Source organism: Silene latifolia, chromosome 11 (genome assembly GCF_048544455.1).
Source record: "Silene latifolia isolate original U9 population chromosome 11, ASM4854445v1, whole genome shotgun sequence".
NCBI classification, from domain to species: domain Eukaryota; kingdom Viridiplantae; phylum Streptophyta; class Magnoliopsida; order Caryophyllales; family Caryophyllaceae; genus Silene; species Silene latifolia.
In genome coordinates, this window is record NC_133536.1 from 10678034 (window position 1) to 10698910 (window position 20877).

Here is a 20877-nt window from a genome sequence, read left to right on the forward strand (position 1 = left end):
GTAGCGTACTATTATTATCAGAAAATGAATGAAATAAAAAAAGGTTGAATGGTTATGAAACCGTTGTGATTCTCTATTTATTATTCTTGTCGAATTTCAAATGCAATGCAAATGTCCTTCTATTTACATTTTAGATATAACGGGTTGAATCCTGTGAAGGATTGCCTACGTATTCACTTAAAAAAGTGAAATCAAACCCTTGCGCGTAGTTCGAGTAAATGTAAAAGAATAATTGTTCTAAGCAAGAGCTTGTAATGAACGTAGAAAATAAGCATGAGCTTTTGCTTACTCTGAAGGTGCGAATTTAGTTTATTTGATGATACGAGGATGACAGATTTGTCAAAATGCAAGAGCACAGTGACATTAGCTTATTTCAGCTTGGCCAGGGGCCGTTTATTTAGTGCCACAAGAGCGACATGTGGGGTTACGCGAGGCGCGTTTTCGTTCCTATTCTAGGCATAGTATCGTTTTAGTTGGTCAAGGTTTGTTGGGTTTGAAAACTCATTCCCGTCTAGGTCTGTGATTCTAACTGCACCCCCTGGGAGTATGGATTTGACTAGAAATGGTCCGGCCCAATTATGTTTGAATTTTCCTCGTGGGTCAACAGGTAAAAGAGCTCTAACCGATTTGAGCACTAAGTCTCCCTCTTTGATGTTTCTTGGCCTAACCCTTTTGTTGAAAGCTCGTTTGATACGTGCTTGATATGTTTGGACATTATGTAAGGCGCGTAGCCTATGTTCATCCAGGAGGATGAGTTCTTCATATCTATCCTTCTTCCAATCGGCTTCCGGGATTTGACTTTCTAGTAAAATACACAAGGATGGTATTTCTAGCTCGACTGGTTGTACAGCTTCCATGCCGTATATCAAATAGAAAGGAGTGGCCTCAGTGGGCGTCCTAACAGATGTACGATACCCCCACAAAGCAAAGGATATCTTGCTTGGCCAATCTCTATAGTTGTCAATCATTTTCTTGAGAATCGTGACAACATTCTTGTTTGCCGCCTCTACCGCGCCGTTAGTCTGTGGTCTATATGGCGAAGAGTGGTGATGCTTAATCTTGTATTTGGCTAGCAATTGCTCGGTGTCATCTTGGAAGTGCGATCCATTATCACTAATGATTTCATGTGGGCAACCATATCGACAGATGATGTTGTTTTGTATGAACTTTGCCACATTTTTAGCTGTAAGACTAGTGTAGGAAGCTGCTTCTACCCATTTGGTAAAATAGTCAATTGCTACTAGAATGAAACAGTGACCTTCTGTTCCGGCTGGGGTTATCTTCCCGATTATGAAAATTCCCCATGCAGAAAATGGCCAAGGAGATGTCATTGTATAGAGTAATGAAGGAGGGACATGTTGTACATTCCCGAAGATTTGGCAATTGTGGCAATGTCTTACGTATTTGATGCAATCGGATTCCATTGTGGTCCAATAATACCCTAGACGTGTGATTTTCTTTGCCATCATAGGCCCACTCATGTGAGGACCGCATTCTCCGTCGTGGACTTCTTCCATCACCTTTCGTGCCTGTGAATGATCAAGGCAACGTAGGACTACACCAAGAGGTGTTCTTTTGTACAATTATCCTTGCAAGAGAACGTATTGGGAAGCTAGTAGGCGTATAGCACGTTGTCCCCTCTTTTCCATATCCGGTGGATAGGTACCATTAAGCTTAAAATTCAGGATTGCTTGGAACCAGGGTTCCTGCGCGATTTCTTCTTCATCGGTGATTTGGTGGACATAAGCCGGCTCCGACCGTCGTTCGATGCACAAAGGCATTTCCATCATGTGATCCGGCATATTTATCAGAGATGCAAGTTTCGCAAGAGCGTCTGCAAATTGATTTTCTTCCCGAGGTAGGTGTAGGTAGGTTACGTGATCAAAGAATTGAGCGACTTGGTCTATTCTAGCCTGATAAGGTGCGAGGCTTTCGCTTCGGATTTTCCAAGATCCCGTAACTTGGTTGATGATCAGTGATGAATCCCCATATACTCGGAGGTTTTTAATGCCTAAGCTCACTGCCGCTTGTAGTCTAATGAGACAAGCTTCGTATTCTGCAGCATTGTTTGTCATCTCGAAGTCGAGTTTGACAGCAATTGGCGTATGCTCGCCTTCAGGAGAAATGAGCAACACTCCTATTCCGAATCCTCTTAAGTTCGATGCTCCATCAAAGTACAGGTCCCAGGAGTCTACATCAGTTTGGAGTATATCCTCGTCTGGAAATGACCAAGTATCTATTGTTTGTGTGTCATTGATAGGATTTTATGCGAAAAATTCGGCGACGGCGCGACCTTTTATAACTTTCAATGGCACGTATTTGAGGTCGAATTCTGAGAGCATCAGGGTCCATCTTGCTAGGCGTCCGTTGAGGACGGGTTTCTCGAAGAGGTATTTGATTGGATCTATTTTGGAGTATATTTTGACGGAGTAGCTAAGCATGTAATGGCGTAGCTTCTTCGTTGCCCACACAAGAGCGAGGCATGTCTTTTCGAGTTGTGAGTATTTGCACTCGTACTCCAAGAACTTCTTACTAAGATAGTAGATAGCTTTTTCTTCACTTCCTACAGTTTGAGCCAGCATGGCACCCATGGCCGTTTCGGTTACTGTGAGATATAAACCAAGAGGTTGATCTTGTTGTGGTGGCATGAGCACTGGTGGTTTAGCCAATATCTCCTTGATCCGGTCGAATGCCTTCTGACAATCATCATCCCACATGGCGTGGTCCGTTTTCTTGAGTTTCTTGAAGATAGGCTCACAAATCATCGTAAGTTTCGATATGAATCGACTTATATATTGTACTTTTCCCAGGAATCCTCTGACTTCTTTTTCTGTTTGAGGTTGTGGCATTTCGATCAGAGCTTTGATTTTGGAAGGATCTATTTCTATACCTCGTTGGCTAACAACGTATCCCAGGAGTTTGCCAGATGTTACCCCGAATGTGCATTTCTGAGGATTGAGCCTCATGTTGTACTTTCGTAGCCTTGCGAAGAACTTGCGAAGGTTCGCAATATGTCCCGCTCTTTCCTTGGATTTGACAATCATGTCATCTACGTATACCTCAACTTCTTTGTGCATCATGTCATGTAGGAGTGTAGTTGCGGTGCGTTGATATGTAGCTCCGGCGTTGATCAATCCAAACGGCATTACCGTATAACAATAGGTTCCCCATTGGGTGACAAAGGCGGTCTTATGCATATCTTCCATGGCCATCTTGATTTTATTATATCCCGCATACCCATCCATGAAGGATAGTAATGCGTGGTCTGTAGTATTGTCCACCAATATGTCGATGTGAGGTAGAGGGAAGTCATCTTTTGGACTTGCTTTGTTTAAGTCCCTAAAGTCAACACAAACACGGATTCTCCCATCCTTTTTGGGTACGGGTACTATGTTAGCTACCCAGTCAGAATACTCGGAAACTTTGATGAACCCGGCTTTGAATTGTTTGTCAACTTCTTCCTTAATCTTTAGAGCCCATTCTGTTCTCATTCGTCGAAGCTTCTATTTTACAGGTTTGAAACCTGGCTTAATCGGAATCCTATGTTCGGCGATATCCCTGTCGATCCCTGGCATGTCTTTGTAGGACCAAGCGAAAACGTCTTTGAATTCATTTAGGAGGTCTATGAAATCGGCCCTTTCGGTAGAGCTCAAGGTAGTCCCTATCCTAAGTTCTTGGGGTTCTAGTTTGGTTCCTACATTGATGGGTTCGGTGTCCTCTATTCTTGGTCCCCCTTCCCCTTTTCGTAGTATTTCTTTGGCTACGTAGGGAGGTATTTCGATCGAGTCCGGGTCTTGGTCATCCTCGTATCATCGTAAATGCAATTGCACTCAAGATAACACAAAGAGTAAGCGTTAACCCGATTTATTCATATTAAAATTTGAGTAAAGTTGAAACAAAGAAGCCAACTGATCCATGGTCGGTGGCGGCAAAGGACGATGGTTGGGGCATTTCCCAAACTACCGTGACTACTCGAGGCTAAGCTAGGAGAAACAAAGGGAGTGGGGATGACGACAGGAGTAGACTCTCTAATGATCGCTCTAGACTCCGACTCGACTCCGACTCCGACTCGAACTCATCGTCTTCGGATCTCCTTTGAACATCTCTCCTTCTCCAGTGGTGAGCTTGAAGAGTCTTCCTTGATTGTTGGTCCATTTGATTGATTTTCTCCATCCTTTCTGCTGTCTTGCGTTTGTTTCTGTGATTAACGCGGTGGGGTTGAAGCGATCGTCTTGAGGTATCATGGTAATGATCTCATCCTGTGCGGCCCTAACGAATCGATGTTCTCCAAACAATAGGCTAATAGCTTGTTCGTCTAAGCAAGGTGCTTGACGGATTTTGACGGTAGGAACCGTTTCTGGAGGGATAAAGTAGCAATCGTGAAAGATCTCGATTCCGGCTAGCTTCCTCTCGAGATAATGCCAAGGTTCGGGAAATCCGTGAAAGAGTTCTAGACTTCCTTCTTGAACAAAGTACCCATTTAAAGTAGGGAGATAGGGTCGCATTTGGACTCCTACGTGCTTACGGTTTTGGACTTGGGCAAGCATTTCGAGAACCTCCTCTTTTGTGGGTTTGTACCCTAATCCAAGTGGTATCCTCTTTGAGTTGCCTTCCTTGTATGGTGCGAAGGTGTTTCTTCGAGTAGGGTTTAAAGGCATTCCAGGGAAGTATCCCTGGGTTTTGAGTATGTGGTTGACCACCAAGTTGGAGTAGGGATTATAGTATAAGGGTGCCAACTCGCTTTCTATGACACTTACAATTTGGAAGCCCCCAAGTTCGTACACGGGATCCGCAAGGACTTGATTGTTTGACTGTTTTTCGATTATTGCCTTGATGGGTGACGAAGTGATCGTCACTACTTTGCCATTTAGTGGGATCTTGATCTTTTGATGAAGAGTGGATGTTACCGCTTTGGAAGCGTGAATCCACGGCCTTCCCAGAAGTATGTTGAAGGAAGCTTCGATGTCCACTATTTGGAAGTTAACCTTTCGTTCGATTGGCCCTGTGGCTATGGTTAGGTTAACAAGTCCTACCACCTTTCGTCGTGTACCGTCATATGCACGCACACCCTGATTGGTAGGCGTCCAATCCGACTCTTTCATGCCTAGCTTGTATGCCGTTTTGAGGGGTATGACGTTGACTGCAGAACCATCGTCCACCAAGGTCATTGGCACATTCTTCTTTAGAAAAATGACAGTGATGTATAGAGCAAGGTTGTGACTAGCGCCAAAAGGTGGCAAATCTTTGTCCGAGAAAGTAATAGGATTACTTAGCTTCGGTGATTCTTGGAAGACCAAGTTGACTACATCTTCAGGAGTGGAGTTATGTGCTACATTTAGTTTGGCCAAAGCTTGCAGTAAGGCTTGGCGATGTGGGAATGAGCTTGCTATTAATTGCCAGACTGAAAGATCAGCCTTTGTCTTCTGTAATTGCTTGAGCAAATGATCAGTGGAGTCATCTTCGTTGTTAATTGCTGTGATGACGTTGGTTGGACCATTTTGAGTAGTGCTTTGATATGGGCGACCCGAACGAGTTAGGTGGTCCACATCTTGGTCTTCACCATTTTGGACTATTTCTTTGACTAGGGAGTTTTCAGTGAGATACTCGTCCTCGTCATCGTCGGCCCAAACTCCATTGATTGCAGTTAGTTCCCTCATTCTCACGATATCACCTTCTAGTCGTATGATTTGGTCAACTAGTTTATCAACCGCGGTGATTACTTCTTGCATAGTAGCATCTTGAGAGAAGATTAGTGACACATGTTCTTCGGGTGTTGCGTTGGGATCATGTAGGGTTGTCACTATGTTTTCTAATTCCCAAACTTGTCTATCCACACTTCTTGCCCATGTGATGAAGTCGGAAATGGTAGGGGAGATAGTAGAGTAGAGCCCTTCATTCTCGATTGCATAAATTTCATTTTCGCATGGAGAAATGAGGTGTGAGCAATCTAAGGTAGATTCATCACTTGTGATCACTAGAACTCCAAGAGGATTCTCAGTGTTGTTGGGCTTACCTCCCGGTGGTATTGGTAGTCGACCGTCCTCAATCATGTCTTGAAGCACGTTTTTCAACTTGTAGCATTTTTCTGTGTCGTGTCCCTTGCCCCTATGGTATTCACAGTACGAGTTCTCGTCCCAGAATTTGGATTTTTTTTCGGGTTCGGGAGTAGGTCCGATGGGTTGGAGTTTACCTTGCTTCATTAACCTTTTTAGAGCGTTGGAGTAAGTGTCCCCAAGATTTGTGAATTTCCTTGGTGGGGTGTTTTTCTTGGATGGCTCGAGAAGGTTAACTTCATCGGTCTTGCTAGTAGAGCCGTATGAACGACTTGTGGACCCTTGATATCCTCGACCTACCGTTTTGGACAAGAGTCCTTTACGGATGTCATCTTCAATCCTTGTCCCTAGTACGGTTAAGTCCTTGAAAGTTTTGATGTTTTGGTATCTCAAATGATTGGCATAGATGGGTTTGAGATTATCCACAAACTTTTCCACAAGGGTAGCCTCATTCGGGCGTTCAACTAGTTGGGTGCTAGTCTTCCTCCACCTACTTAGGAAGTCGGTGAATCCTTCTTTGTCATTTTGGGTAAGAACCTCTAGAGTACGCATGTTGACTTGGATCTCGGCATTATCCGCATATTGTTTAGAGAACTCGATTGCGGCGTCTTCCCAAGTAGCGACCTTCTTGTGATCTAAGGAGTAGAACCATTGCTTTGGGATAGTGTCAAGAGATGAAGGAAAGATCCTTAAGAACATCTCGGGTTTGATGCCTTTGATAGACATGTAATCCTTGAAGGCACGGATGTGGTTCAAAGGGTTCTCGTGTCCCTTGAACTTAGGGATATCCGTCATATTGAAGTTAGTTGGCAATTTGGAATTGACGGCCTCATACTTGCGATTGTTCTCCCTATAAATGTCATCCCCCTTAAGGTACATCAATTGCTCCTCTAAGTATTGGAGTCTTTTCTCACCTACAGTCATCCCCATGAGAGGATTTTCATCCTTGGATTCATTATCAGAGTCACCTATTACTTCACTTTCATGAGGGGGCAACCTTCCCTCTACGGCATAGATACGGCCTTCAATGAGTTCAAGGCGGTCGTAGACTTGGTCTTGGGTGACTTGCATTTGGGCTAGCGCGGCTAGGATTCGATCATTACCATCTTGAAGTTGGTGGAGGTTTGTTTCGCTGGACCCAGGCATCTTGAAAACTGGACAAGAGATCGGCGACGAATCAAAACACGATCGACCATTCTAACACACTTGCTAAAAGAAGAAATGTTTTGACTCGTGAAGTGGGTGTGTGCCACTTGTGTTGAGTGAGCTTTGAAGGAAGACAAGGTTTTTGAAAATGTGTGTCCTAGTCAACTATAGTGTAGTTGTAGGAGTGGACTCGAAGTGAGGTTTTGAAATGGGCTTGTGGCCCGAATTTTGACACGACAAACGGACAGAGTTTTGACCGGATTTTGCGCTAATTGAAAGCCTATTTCGAAATTTTGTTTGAAAATGGGTTTTGATTTGAAAAAATCGTCATGGTTTTGTTTAGAAGTGGTGATCACGTAAGGTACAAACATTTATACAAGCATTATAACGGGATGCTGAGTGCATTTAAAAGGGTTTTGGTTTAAAGGGTGGGTTGCCATACCGAACCATCAAACCCGAAGTCTGTGGAGAGGCTCGTACCAAACAAGAGTAAGGCCGATTCCTAGTCCATTTCCTCAAGTAGTGAAGGCCCTTGATACAAACAAGAGTAAGCATCATGGTATGGATGACGTCAATCGCTATCCATCCTTAGGCCCAAATAAGAATTAGGACCGTTTAGACGGGACGATTGGTCGAATGGGTTGGGTTGGGCCTAGGAAGGCCGAATAAAACGGTCTAGGAAGACCGAGTTATGAAAACCGACGATTGTCTTGTACAAATTATTCCCTAACTTTGTTCAAGTTTCACCCTTGCTACACGTAAGTGTATGTCCCCAGCGGAGTCGCCAAACTGTGGACAGCGGGGGCCCACGGGGGCGCTTGGGAGAGAAAGAGAAACAAGCGATTGCATTTTTGTATGGAGTCGCCACCAATTTTTATGGGAAATTGGAACCGTTCGAATACCTCGTGTCATGTCAAGACACAAAGTAGAGACATGAACACTAAGCAATCGTTACCCTTAGCATTCTATGTCTAGAATGACTCTCGTGGATGCCAATGAACACGGGTGTTCACAGATATCTGGAGTAAGGGGTGAGGGTACGTATTAGGAAGCTCTTTTGATCGAACACCTAATCCCGCCCGCCTCGATAGCGGCCTCTACTAATGATTAGGGAAGTTGTCTATACTCGATATATCGTCGGCTATATGCATGCAATGCAACATCCAAGTTTTAATCCTAACATGTGAAAATTAATACTAAGTCGGTGAACAATCAATTTAGCATACAATTAAGGTCGAAGTAGGATTTAATGCTCAATTGCATGTGAGAACATACAAATGATAAAAGAAATAATGATAAGTACAACAAAAGAAAATTACAATAAAAGAATTACAATAATTACATTGGAATAGGCGATTTATGTCGAAAATACCTTTAAAACGGATAATTTGAGAAAAAGAATAAAGGAATGAAGTACGAGCAAATCAGAAGGTGATAATACGGATAATAGTCAATTAATACGTAGACTAAATAATTAAGTCAAGGCAGAAACGGAGTTCAGGGACAGAATTCAACCGAATAGCGCAGAGAGTGCGTCTTTTGAATAACAAAGACGCAATGCCTGCGTTTCGACCGAATTCGGCCGTGAAGCCGGAATTGCGTGTTGTTAATATCAATTGGTGAATTTAATGATTGATCAATTTATTTACTCGGATGAAAGTGATTAGTCACTACTACAAATCCAGGCAACTACAACGCCCCTTTAACAACGATTATTCACGAAAATCACAATAGACGTTGTAGAATGTATGGCGCGAATTTTACTAAAATAAATTACAACGGGTATGGTTATAAAAACCGTTGTTATTAGTTCTAACAACGGGTCACACATGCACAACCGTTGTTAATAATTTGGCGCAAAATTGGCGCAAAGTTAGTGAAAAGTAATAACAACGGTTATTTTTGAAACCCGTTGTTAAAACTTATTTAACAACGGGTGTTTTTTACAACCGTTGTTAAAACATATTTGACAACGGTTGTTGTTTAATAACCGTGTCAATACCTTCCATACTATAAACCACACAAACAAGTAAGTCTGCTGTGACCACAAAACACAACCCTTATTAATACACAAACACAAACACAAACACAGCAGACAAACAAACACAAAACACATACACACTCTCTTTCTCTCTTTCTCTCTTTCTCTCTTTCTCTCTTTCTCATCGTCGCTTTATCTTCTCGCCGTCACTTTTGATTTCATCGTCTATTACGTTCGTATTTATCGTAAATCTCGCCGTCACCGTTAGTTTCATCGTCATTATTTTCTTTTTCTATTTATTTCTTTTGCATGTATGTGTTTGTATCGACCATTATGTTATTTGTTTAAGTATTGTTCGCATAATTAGTTAGTAAAACAATGAAGAAGCAAGATGAAGAAGTAAGATAAACATAATTAATATATATATATATATATATATATATATATATATATATATATATATATATATATATATATATATTTATAAATACATAAATTAAAAAAAAATTACATATGTAAAAATGCAATTCTTATATTTTCATAGAGGATCTTATTCTCGCTTCTATCGTATCCGTCCTCTCCTCCTTGGCTATTTGAGGTTCCGTTCAGCAGATTGCTATATCGTCATATAGCCGCAATCGCGCCGCTCCGTCAAGCCATCTTCTTTGGCGTGCTTGTGCGGATCGAGCATCCGCAAGGTAGCTCTGAAACTTTCCTCAATATGGAGGAACCGGCGGATGAAGTTGTTGTTGTTCTCGATCATGGTAAGAGTCTTAAGGATGAAATCATTCATTTTGTTGGAGTTTTTTGAGTTTGTTTTGAAAGATTAAGTAGAGTTTGTTTTAGCAGTTAGGGTTTGGAGATGAATATATTGAGATAATGGAAATGTTAGTTGAGATATGCAATGTATTTATACTAAGCAATGTGTGGGTTGAGTTGCTTTTTAATTAATATATATGTTAGGAAGTTGTGCCATAATCATCATCATATCTCTCAATAATGCTGCTTCAAATCTTATTACTAACCCTTCTCATTCCATATTATCCGTTCATATGTACAGTGATGTCAGTAATAATGCATGCATCGGAATTCTAACAGGCCGTAATTATGCATGCATCTAGTAATATTTAATTTTTTTTTTTTATTTTTTAAGAACAAACAACAACGGTTATTTTAAAACAACCCGTTGTCTTTAGTTATAACAACGGTTTTGTATATTAAAACCCGTTGTTATAACTTTCCCCCCAAAATTGAGTCACACTTTCCACAACGGGTTTTTATACATAAAACCGTTGTTAATAGTTTTAACAACGGTTTCCTTAAGAAAACTAACCGTTGTTAAAACCTTCTACAACGGACGCTTTAACAACGTCCGCTTTTTTATATAACAACGGTTTTTGACCGTTGTTATAGCCTGTATCTGTAGTAGTGAGTAGGTTATTTACATATGAATGGGTCGTGAAAACGATAAAACATGAATAAGACGGAATTAAACGAATTAACATAAGATGGATTAATTACAGGAGTGAAAAATATTAACAAACTAAACAAATTAAATCAATTAATTAAGTTAGATATGACGGATTAATGATGAATATGTGAAAGGACAGATGAAAACTATATCAAAGACGAATTCCAGAAACCCAATATTGATGAATTGAATCCCTATAACCCGGAATTGAATTTAATGACGAAAACCCGCAAATATTGGATTATTTGGGATTTAAGTCGGATTTGTGATGATTAAAACATATTAAAGATGAATAATAAATATACATGTGAATTATATGCTATCATGATGAAGAATTAACAAACAAACGAAACAAATAAAAGAACTTTGACGAACAACAGAGGACGAACGAAGAAGAAAGGAAGCGAAGAATGCGGCGGCCTCACGAAGAGGCGCAGATGAATCGCGCTCCTCAAGAAAGAGGCGCAGCAGATTCGCGTCCTTTCTCGACTTGTTATCTATCGGAAATCCGTAAAAAGAGGTTTTAAAGCATGGTTTTAGAAATCGGTTTTAATGGTATTTTCGACATAAACCTTACATTTGATGATGATACAATAAATAAATACAATAAATAAAAGAGAGATTACACCCTCAGACTTACATGTTGACGAAACGAGAAGGACTAAGATATCGATTAGTGATGCTCGACGCGAATGCAAAGAAAGTGCCCTCGTAAGAGGAAAACGATTAGATTAACTAAGTTGATTGATATGGAGTTGGTCAAATTGGTCGGTCATGCAAACGAGGCTGGTACTCAGAAGGATCCGAGCTTACGTGGTCGAATGTTCAAGCACGTAGACGCCAAAAAGTAAGAACAAAGTCTAGAATGCAAAGGGAGAAGAGAAGGGCGGACACTCGCGTGAGAAATATGAGGAGCGAAAGCTCCTATTTATACTAATCACGTGGAGGAATTAGGGCTTCAGAGAGTCTTTGGAAGTGAATCTCGGAAAGATATGAAAAAGATACGAAAAATACGCAGAAAAGGGCCTGGGAAGAGGCGCAGCAGCCACTGCGTCTCTTGGAAGAAGCGCAACACCTGCTGCGTCTGTTTCCAAGGGGTTTCCTCCTGCGGAAGAAAGATTTCCGTGTTTGAGTTATGGTAGGACGGAGATAATTCGGTTTTCCTTAATATCTTATGTGAATATTACGGGAAATTGTTTACCAAAAGATAAAATTTATGAAATATGGAATAGAAATATCCGGAACATTCCAGAACATTCTGACTCGGGATTTAACGGTTATCAGAAAATGAAGACGATTTTAGGCACGTAGATGACAACTAAGAGGTAGACATTAATATTTGAGCAATCACTTGACGATAATATTACGAACTGTCACAAATCGTTCCGCGTACCAAACATGCGGCCCAATCATCACTGGGTGGTTTGCGAGAGGTGCAGAAATGAGGTATCTACACTTATTTAGTAGGATTTAGAGTTATTGTGCACACTGATCACGCAGCACTCAAGTATCTTTTGAGCAAGAAAGATGCTAAACCTGCATCGATTCATTTGGATTCTTTTACTGCAAGAATTTGATATGGAGATTAAAGACAAAAAGGGTGCTGACAATTTAGTAGCTGATCACCTATCTCATCTGGTTCAAGAAGGCCCTTCCGATGGCCTTCCTATTGATGATTCATTTCCTGACGATCAGTTATTTGCTATTGCTATTGTTAATACTCCATGGTTTGCTGACATTGTGAATTATTTGGCATCAGGAGTTACACCCCATGGGTATGATTCCCACCAAAGGAAGAAATTCTTTAGTGATGTCAAGCATTATTATTGGGATGACCCCTTTTCTCTACAAGTCTTGTGTTGATGGTATTATCCGACGATGTGTGCCAAATGAAGAGGCTAATTCCATTATCTCCCATTGTCATGATTTGCCATGTGGTGGTCATGCTAGTACCACCAAAACTGCAGCTAAAGTCCTTCAATGTGGCTTCTATTGGCCAACCTTATTCAAGGATGCTGCAACATATGTGAAGGGTTGTGATAGATGTCAACGAACAGGAAATATTTCTAGAAGGAATGAAATGCCTCTAAACTTTATTCTTGAGGTTGAGATATTTGATGTATGGGGCATTGATTTTCAAGGTCCGTTCCCATCCTCCTTCGGAAACAAATACATTCTAGTAGCTGTGGATTATGTATCAAAATGGGTCGAAGCTATCGCCTCCCTTACAAATGATGCTGGAGTTGTATCTAAATTCCTTAAGAAGGTTATCTTCCCCCGTTTTGGTGTCCCTAGAGTTCTTATTAGTGATGGTGGGAGCCATTTTATTGAGAAGAAATTTGAAGCTCTTTTAAAGAAATATGGGGTTCAACACCGACAAGGACTTGGCTACCATCCTCAAACTAGTGGACAAGTTGAAATTTCCAACCGGGAGATAAATTCTATCCTAGAGAAGACAGTTGCTAGGTCTCGCAAAGATTGGTCTATCAAGCTAGATGATGAACTATGGGCTTATCGTACTGCTTTTAAAACACCAATTGGAACCTCCCCATTTCGATTGGTGTATGGTAAAGCATGTCATTTACCAGTTGAGTTAGAACATAGAGCATATTGGGCCATCAAAGCCCTTAACTATGACTATAAAAGTGCTGGAGAGCGTCGTCTTTTGCAATTAAATGAGCTTGATGAGATTCGACTTGAATCTTACAAGAATGCTCGTATTTATAAAGAGAAGACTAAAAGATGGCACGACAAGCGCATTTTAAGGCGAGAATTCCATGAAGGGGATTTAGTTCTTCTTTTTAATTCTAGGTTGAAAATATTTCCGGGTAAGCTTCGTTCTCGGTGGTCTGGGCCATTCCGTGTCACTAAGGTATTTCCATATGGAGCAGTTGAATTATTTGATGAAGCTAAAGGCTGCTTCAAGGTCAATGGTCAGCGCCTTAAGCACTATATTACTGGTGAACCTATTCATGAGAAAGTAATCTTCACGCTTTCTATCGTTCCGCCTGCGAATTAATCTACAAAGGATTTAGGCTCGTGACGTTAAACAAGCGCTACATGGGAGGCAACCCATGAATCTTTATTGAAAAAAAAACAAAAAAATTATAAATAAAAAGAACTAATCAGTACAAGCTAAATTGTACAGGTCATGCTCGTGCTCAAATTTCATGCGACAATGCCTGGTGAGCTCGTTTCCTTTCCCTAATAATTTGATGTTCTTTAATTTCATACATTGAGGACAATGCTTGGTTTAAGCATGGGGGAGGGTAATTGTATTGATTAAGTTTTTAAATTAGCTTACATTTTTTTTTGATTTATATTTCATAAAAAACACAAAAAAATATAAAATTGAAAAAAATGCAATTGATTTGTGGCTAGTCTTGTGGATATTGAGCATAATTTGATCAAGTTATTATCTTCAAATTTACAATGATTTTTCATTTTTGATCACATGAGGTAAGCAAGACAGCTTCGCCCTTGAAAGTCTGATAGAGTTTTTGTTTTGTGCTTTTTTTGTGACACTAAAAGCGGTAAGATGGTTTGACTGGACTTATGACAATATAACCATGTGACCAAAAGCCGTGAGATCACATAGCCAAATAAAATTGGGACATCCATGCCAATCTAATTCTTTCATGAGTGGTTTAGGATTAGTACTTGCCATTAGGATTGCATGAATGATAGAGGCATTCATTTGTTTATAAGCTACATGAGCCAAAAAGCCGTCCCGAATTTAATATTTCCTATTTGAAACCCCTTTGAGCCTTTAGCCTTATTTCTTTGTTAACCCAACATTACAAGCCGTTTCCGTACATTATCCTACCCTAGTAAGGGTTAGTGAAGTGTTTGTTTTTCTCGGTTTGAGTAAGGCTATGATACAAGCGAAGCATGGGGGAGTAACTGATGGTAATTTGGTGAACACTAATATATGAAATGGGTTGATGGTTGTTTGAAAAAAAAAAAAAATTGAAAAAGACCAAAAAAAAAAAGTGAAAAAGAAAAATCTGAAAAAAAAGGTCATACTTCTAATTATTAATAAATGGGGTTCGAGTTCTACTATTTATAAAGGTGTATGTTCTAAATCATGGAATTCGGTAATAAAATTTGGTGTTTGTTCTATATTTCATATGAAGAGTAGTTGTTGGAGGTTTTTGTATCCATACTTCCGACCGAGATTTGACAAGTTCTTTACTAACTCTTACTCTTAACACCACATTTCCAAAAAAATCCACACCTTTAACCCCTAGCCCCGTTACAACCCATAAAAGTCCTCCTGACATGTATTAGCCGACAAGTTTAGGCTTAGTTTTATATGTGTAACCCGTGTCCTTACAACTCGGACACATGAGAGTAGTGATTTTCCGCGTTTACATTCCCTAAAGTGAGGGTCCACTGGTTTGTCACTTGTCTAGATGGTTGGTGGTAAGATTGAAAGGTCACTTGGGCACATTACATAATATTTTGTTGGATTTGTTAGGGTGATTGTTTTTGCGAGTTAATTTGTGATCTTAAACTCTATTTCGAAATTAAAATGATTTTGAACTTATATTTAATTTCTTTTCGAAAACCTTGGTTGAATTATTATTTTATCCCTTGACTTTTGCCACATTTGACCTTTTGTTGTGGATTAGTTATTCATGTCTCTGGAGTTTACTCGAGGACGAGTAAAGGTCTAGCATGGGGGAATTTGTTAAGCGCATAATTTACTATATTTTATATACTTATTTCCCATAATTTTACTTATATTTTCAGCATTATATTTCATTTTAATAATAAATTACTTCCTAGAACATCTTACTGCGATTTATATAATTATTTCTAGGAAGGAGCTATTTTGATGCTGATATTAGCTAAACAGCTAAGCGAGGCGATGAATAAAAGACGACAAAATAAATAAGGACTTCAAGCTCAGATTCAAAACCTCCAAATCCACAAAATAAGGACAAAGCAGCCCAAAATAAAATGAAAAGCCAAGAATTAAATAAAATATTGACAAGGCCGCCATTTTACAAATCATGAAATAAAGAAGCACAATTACAAAAGTTGAAGCATTGAAAATAAAGTGGTGAAACATTCAATTTGGTTGATGTTACATTGAAGGATTTACGAGGAAAACGCATGCCAACATTTACATGGGTGAAGAGTTATTCTGATAAATACAACATGAAACATCTCAAATTAATTATTTAATTCATGAAACATTCATATTTTGAAGAAACTTCAAGCACTAATAGCATAAACTGTAGGAATAATTTTACATTTAATGTATTTACATTAATTAGTGATGTAAACGTACGTGTATTATTTAATTTAGAAACTCACATGATCACCTATATAAAGAAGGTGATTTGCATTTGAGAGAGAGGGGAGAACACAACAATAAACAATAAAATAATTAGTTTCATATTAAATTCTATTTATTCTCTCATTATTCACATCAATTATCTTATTCATATTTTTACACTTTCATGCTATTATTTGACGACAAGCTCAAAGTTATCAACTTGTCATTGCCATAGTTAATACTATATTAATCTCCCTTATTTATCTCTTTTATATTTGTTTTATTTATTTATTTAAATATGTTATCTTATATTATTAAAATTGTTATTTTAGTTATAATTATGGATCGTGAGTAGTCTTTTGTCTAGGGCTCGGTGGAGCCTTAATATGGATTGATCAATGTTATAATTTTCTAAACATTATTTAATGGTTGTACTTAGGTTTGATAGGGTTGTGTTAAAGTATTAATTCATTAGTCATAATCTATATACGTAGCTCTTGATTAATACTACAATGAGAGTTGAGTTTAGTCCTTTCGAGTTAGCATATATATTGTGATTTAAATATAATTAATAAGTACTTAGTGTAGATTGCAATGAGAGTTGAACTTCCACTTAGAGAACCCGAGTCAAAATTAGACCTCTCCTATGAGAATGGTGAGAGTTATAGTTGAGACATTTTAATTTTGATCCTTAAAGCTCCTATATGAGTTATAAGACCCATGAGAATAGGATTATTTCACTATAGGAAGGCTTCTTATATCTCGAGAGAGAATAACAAGTATTGGTTTTAGTTTTCAGAATTAAAACCTGAAAATTAGTCTCACCTAAGTACACAATTAAATATGTTGTTCCTTCCAATAGTCTATATTGATCAATCTATGTTAATGGTGATACCGTTGTCCTAGAGCTTTTTATTATTGAATTAATTTTATTATCCAATTATTATATGTTATTTTTATTCTGTCATACCTCGCACATACACAAATATTATTTTGACGTAGATAAATCAAATCATAAATCGACTAGTACTCAACCTTCACTTCCCTAAGATCGACCCGTAAGTGCTACAACAGACACCGTTCACTTGCGGTAATTTATAATTGAACAATAGCCAATAAAGTTCTCACAGTAGTCAGCTTAGCTACAGGAGAAAATGTGTGTTTATAATCTTTATCCTTAATTTGATTGAAGCCCTTAACAACTAATCTTGCTTTGAACCTCTCAATTGACCCATCAAGTTTATATTTTATCTTATATACCCACTTGGAGCCAATTGGTTTCTTTCCTTTAGGTAACTTAACCAATTCCCAAGTCTGGTTTTGTTCCAAGGCCTTTATTTCAATCTGCATAGCTTGTACCCATCTAGCATCTTCCTTAGCCTCTGCATATCTATATGGCTCATGCTCCTTCAGGACATTGGCCAGTGAGGACACATAATCTGGTGCAAACTCATGCAACTGTTTGAGTACAGTAGTGTGCAGAGCAACAGAATTTGCTGATCTCTCTTGCTGTACTGGCAGCTTCTGTGAGCAATGATAATCACTCAACCAAGTGATCAACTGCCTTGGTCTTGTTGACTTCCTGATAGCAACTTCTTGTTGATTGCTTATAGTATTTGGTGCTGGAATGTTTACTGCAGGTGCTCCAGCTGAAATGCCATCATTCTCTAATGAATCATTAATATGAATCTCCTCAGTAGCATCAATTGTGCTGACTTGAGTGACATTATTTGTGCTAACTTGAGTGACAGGATCTTGTGGTAAAAGAAGTGATGTTGAGGCAGGATTTACCAAACTTGTAGTAGTAATATTCAAGTCCTCAGGCTGTTTTGTAGTATAATAGAACTCATGTTCTCTGAATATAACATCTCTAGCAACAAATACTTTGTGTAATTCTACATCATATAACCTATAGCCTTTCTGATTATGAGGATAGCCAATGAAAATGCATTTTCTTGCTCTATTTCCAAACTTATCAGAAAATGTTGGTGGCATAGTAGAGAAACAAACACACCCAAAAACTTTAAGATGATCAAGAGAGGGCACTTGACTAAAAAGTAACTCAAATGGAGTTTTATTGTCAATAAAAGAAGATGGCATTAAGTTAATCAAATAAGTAGCAGTTAGAAGACAGTCTCCCCAAAACTTGATGGGCAAATTTGCTTGAATTTTGAGTGCCCTAGCAGTTTCAAGAAGATGCCTACACTTTCTTTCCACCCTCCCATTTTGTTGGGGGGTGCCAACAATACTGGTTTGATGAGCTATGCCTTGTGCTTTAAACAATGCAGAACATTATTGTTGGAGAAATTCAGTACCATTATCTGATCTTATAGTTTTGATAACTTTAGAAAACTGATTAGAAATGTAAGCAAAGAAGTCCTTAAGCAAACCAGGAACTTGATCCTTGTTTTGAAATAAAATTGTCCATGTATTTCTAGAGAAATCATCTAATATAGTTAAAAAATATCTTGCTCCAGAAATAGATGGTGTCTTGTATGGCCCCCATACATCAATATGGATAAGATCAAAGAAAGAAACAGCTCTTTTATGGCAAGAATGGTAACCTATGATGCTTAGCAAGAATGCATGTATCACAAGAGAAGTCTGATTTTATTAATTCTTTCATACCAGGAACATATTTCAACTTAGGTACAGACATATGACCTAATCTATGATGAATTAAATGCAAAGAATCACTTTTCACAGTAGAACAAGTAGATATTTTTAATACAGATAGAATTTTAGAAAGAACAGCTTGCTGAACATAAAAAGCAATGCTATGAAGTGGAACTGAAAATCTATAAAGATCTGCAATTCTCTTGCCTTTAACAACCACATTTCTAACTTGAAAGGTCCTGAAAAAGACATTCATGTGAGTTGAAAATAACAAACACAGAATTATTGTCTATAATCTTACTAACAGACATCAAATTTTGTTTAAAATCTGGTATATAGAACACATTTAACAATTTTAGTCTAGGAGTTAATGTTACAGTACCAGTTTTATGCACAAATTTAATTGAACCATCTGGCAAACCAACTTTGACAGGCAATTTAAGATCAACTACTTTAGTTAGCAGGTCTAATCTATATGTCATGTGGTCTGAAGCTCTAGTGTCCACAATCCAGTCATTAATACTCAAAGAACTATGAACAGCAGAGACATATGAAAAGGAAGATATACCTAAGAATTGAGAGGATGAGAGACCTATTTGTTGATCAGAAATTCTTTGAATAACTTGATCAATAACAGTAGATATAATGCCATTAAGGACATCAGAAGAAATATTAGGTGTATGACCTTGCTCTTTACTACTAGCAGAACAACCAGCAGAGGCCAAGACTTTATCATCAAGTGGTGATTCAAAAGTTGTTTCAGCAATATTGGCTGCCCTTTGTACAACACCAGAACCAGTAGACTTAGGAACTTGATTTGTCTTAGAAACAGAACCAGAAGTAATAGGTGCCTTGCCCTTGTTTTTGTCAAATGGATATCCTTTTACAACAAAGCAATTAGCAGGATTGTGCCCAAACTTCTTACAGTGAGGACATCTATTCAGACCAAAGCAAGTTTCACGTGTATGCCCTTTCTTTTCACAGTGATCACAGTATTTGTAACCAGTAGTGTCATCAGATGCTGTCTTTTTATTATCAGAATGCTTATAACTCGCATATGCAGATGCTTCAGTAAGAGAATTAACAGCATATGTAATATGCTTTTGCCTTTCTATCTTTTGGAAAAGTCCCAAAGCTTTGTTAATAGAGGGTAATGGATCCATAGAAAGAATCTGAGATCTAATTGTGTCATAACCACCGTTAAGACCCATTAAAAATTGGATTAATTTTGCTGTATTTTCTCTCTCAATAATCTTCTTCAGCAAAGAACAACTACATTCACTGATCTTACCACATGTACACAATGGTAACGGATCCAAACCATCTAGAGTCTCCCATAAGTTCTTCATCTTGCCATAATAATCAACTAAAGAAGAATTAGCCTGTGAAACACCTTCCAATTCTTTCTTCAACTGATATACTTCTAGAGCACTAGCTTGGCCATACCTTTCTAGCAATTCTGACCATAATTCTTGAGCAGAATTGACATATTTCAAGCTTTCCTTTATAGGTAATGATAAAGAGTTTAGTATCCACTGTCTCACCATAAAGTCACACCTAACCCATTGTTTGTGTTTCTTGTCATTGACAGCAGGTCTAACAGATGTACCATCAATAAAAGATTCTTTGTTTTTTGATGTTAAAGCCATGAATGCATCCCTACGCCAACCCAAGAAATCATGTCCAGAAAAGAGATTTGTGACAAGAGTAGCAGTGGGGTGATCATTTTGAGGCAAGAATAAAGGATCTTCAAAGTATTCATATGAAGAAGATGAAGTTGTACTAATTTCATGCATATTTGGTATTGATTAATGAAGATAAGAAGACTGATATGATATGAATAAAGGAATGGAATTATGTTGCAGAAGCGTGTAAGAAAAAGATAAGAAAAAGAGAACGAACCAACTGAAGAATCCTTAAAAAACGCAGAAAAAATAACCCAGGGAAACCAGAGACGAAACCAGAGTCTCCTGAGGAAGATGAAGATACAAAGAATTCTACCCAGAAACACAACGAAACCTTACTGATACCATGTTAAATGATATGATCTTGTTACTATTATGAAAGTAATGAGAGAGATTGAGTAAGAGAGATTTTGATATCGAATGTAATATTGTATTATTAAGTTGTATCAATTGTATTACAAGAGTTAGGTATTTATATAGGATCAACCTAACTAATTATTTCCTAAAATCTGACTTATAACAAACTCTTGTAACTAACTTTCCATAATTGGTTTTCCTAACTAACTTGACATATACAAATAACTAACTCTTATTTGATATGTCTAATACAATATAATTAAGAAAGTATTCCTCACCCA

General features: G+C 38.4%; 2 protein-coding genes across 2 annotated transcripts; both read right to left on the reverse strand.

Annotated features, from left to right (window-relative positions):
• Positions 1-18558: 18558 nt before the first annotated feature.
• LOC141612699 (uncharacterized) lies at positions 18559-19841 on the reverse strand. Its single transcript, XM_074431489.1, has 2 exons — positions 19123-19841; positions 18559-18793 (listed from the first exon to the last, which is right to left on the reverse strand). The coding sequence occupies exons 1-2, from the start codon at positions 19763-19765 to the stop codon at positions 18663-18665; spliced, it is 774 nt and encodes a 257-aa protein (XP_074287590.1). The 5' UTR covers positions 19766-19841; the 3' UTR covers positions 18559-18662.
• Positions 19800-20350, reverse strand: LOC141612908 (uncharacterized). The gene is made up of 2 exons (XM_074431655.1): positions 19876-20350; positions 19800-19810 (listed from the first exon to the last, which is right to left on the reverse strand). Exons 1-2 carry the CDS (start codon positions 20348-20350, stop codon positions 19800-19802), a joined length of 486 nt encoding a protein of 161 aa, XP_074287756.1.
• Between the last annotated feature and the right edge of the window lie 527 nt (positions 20351-20877).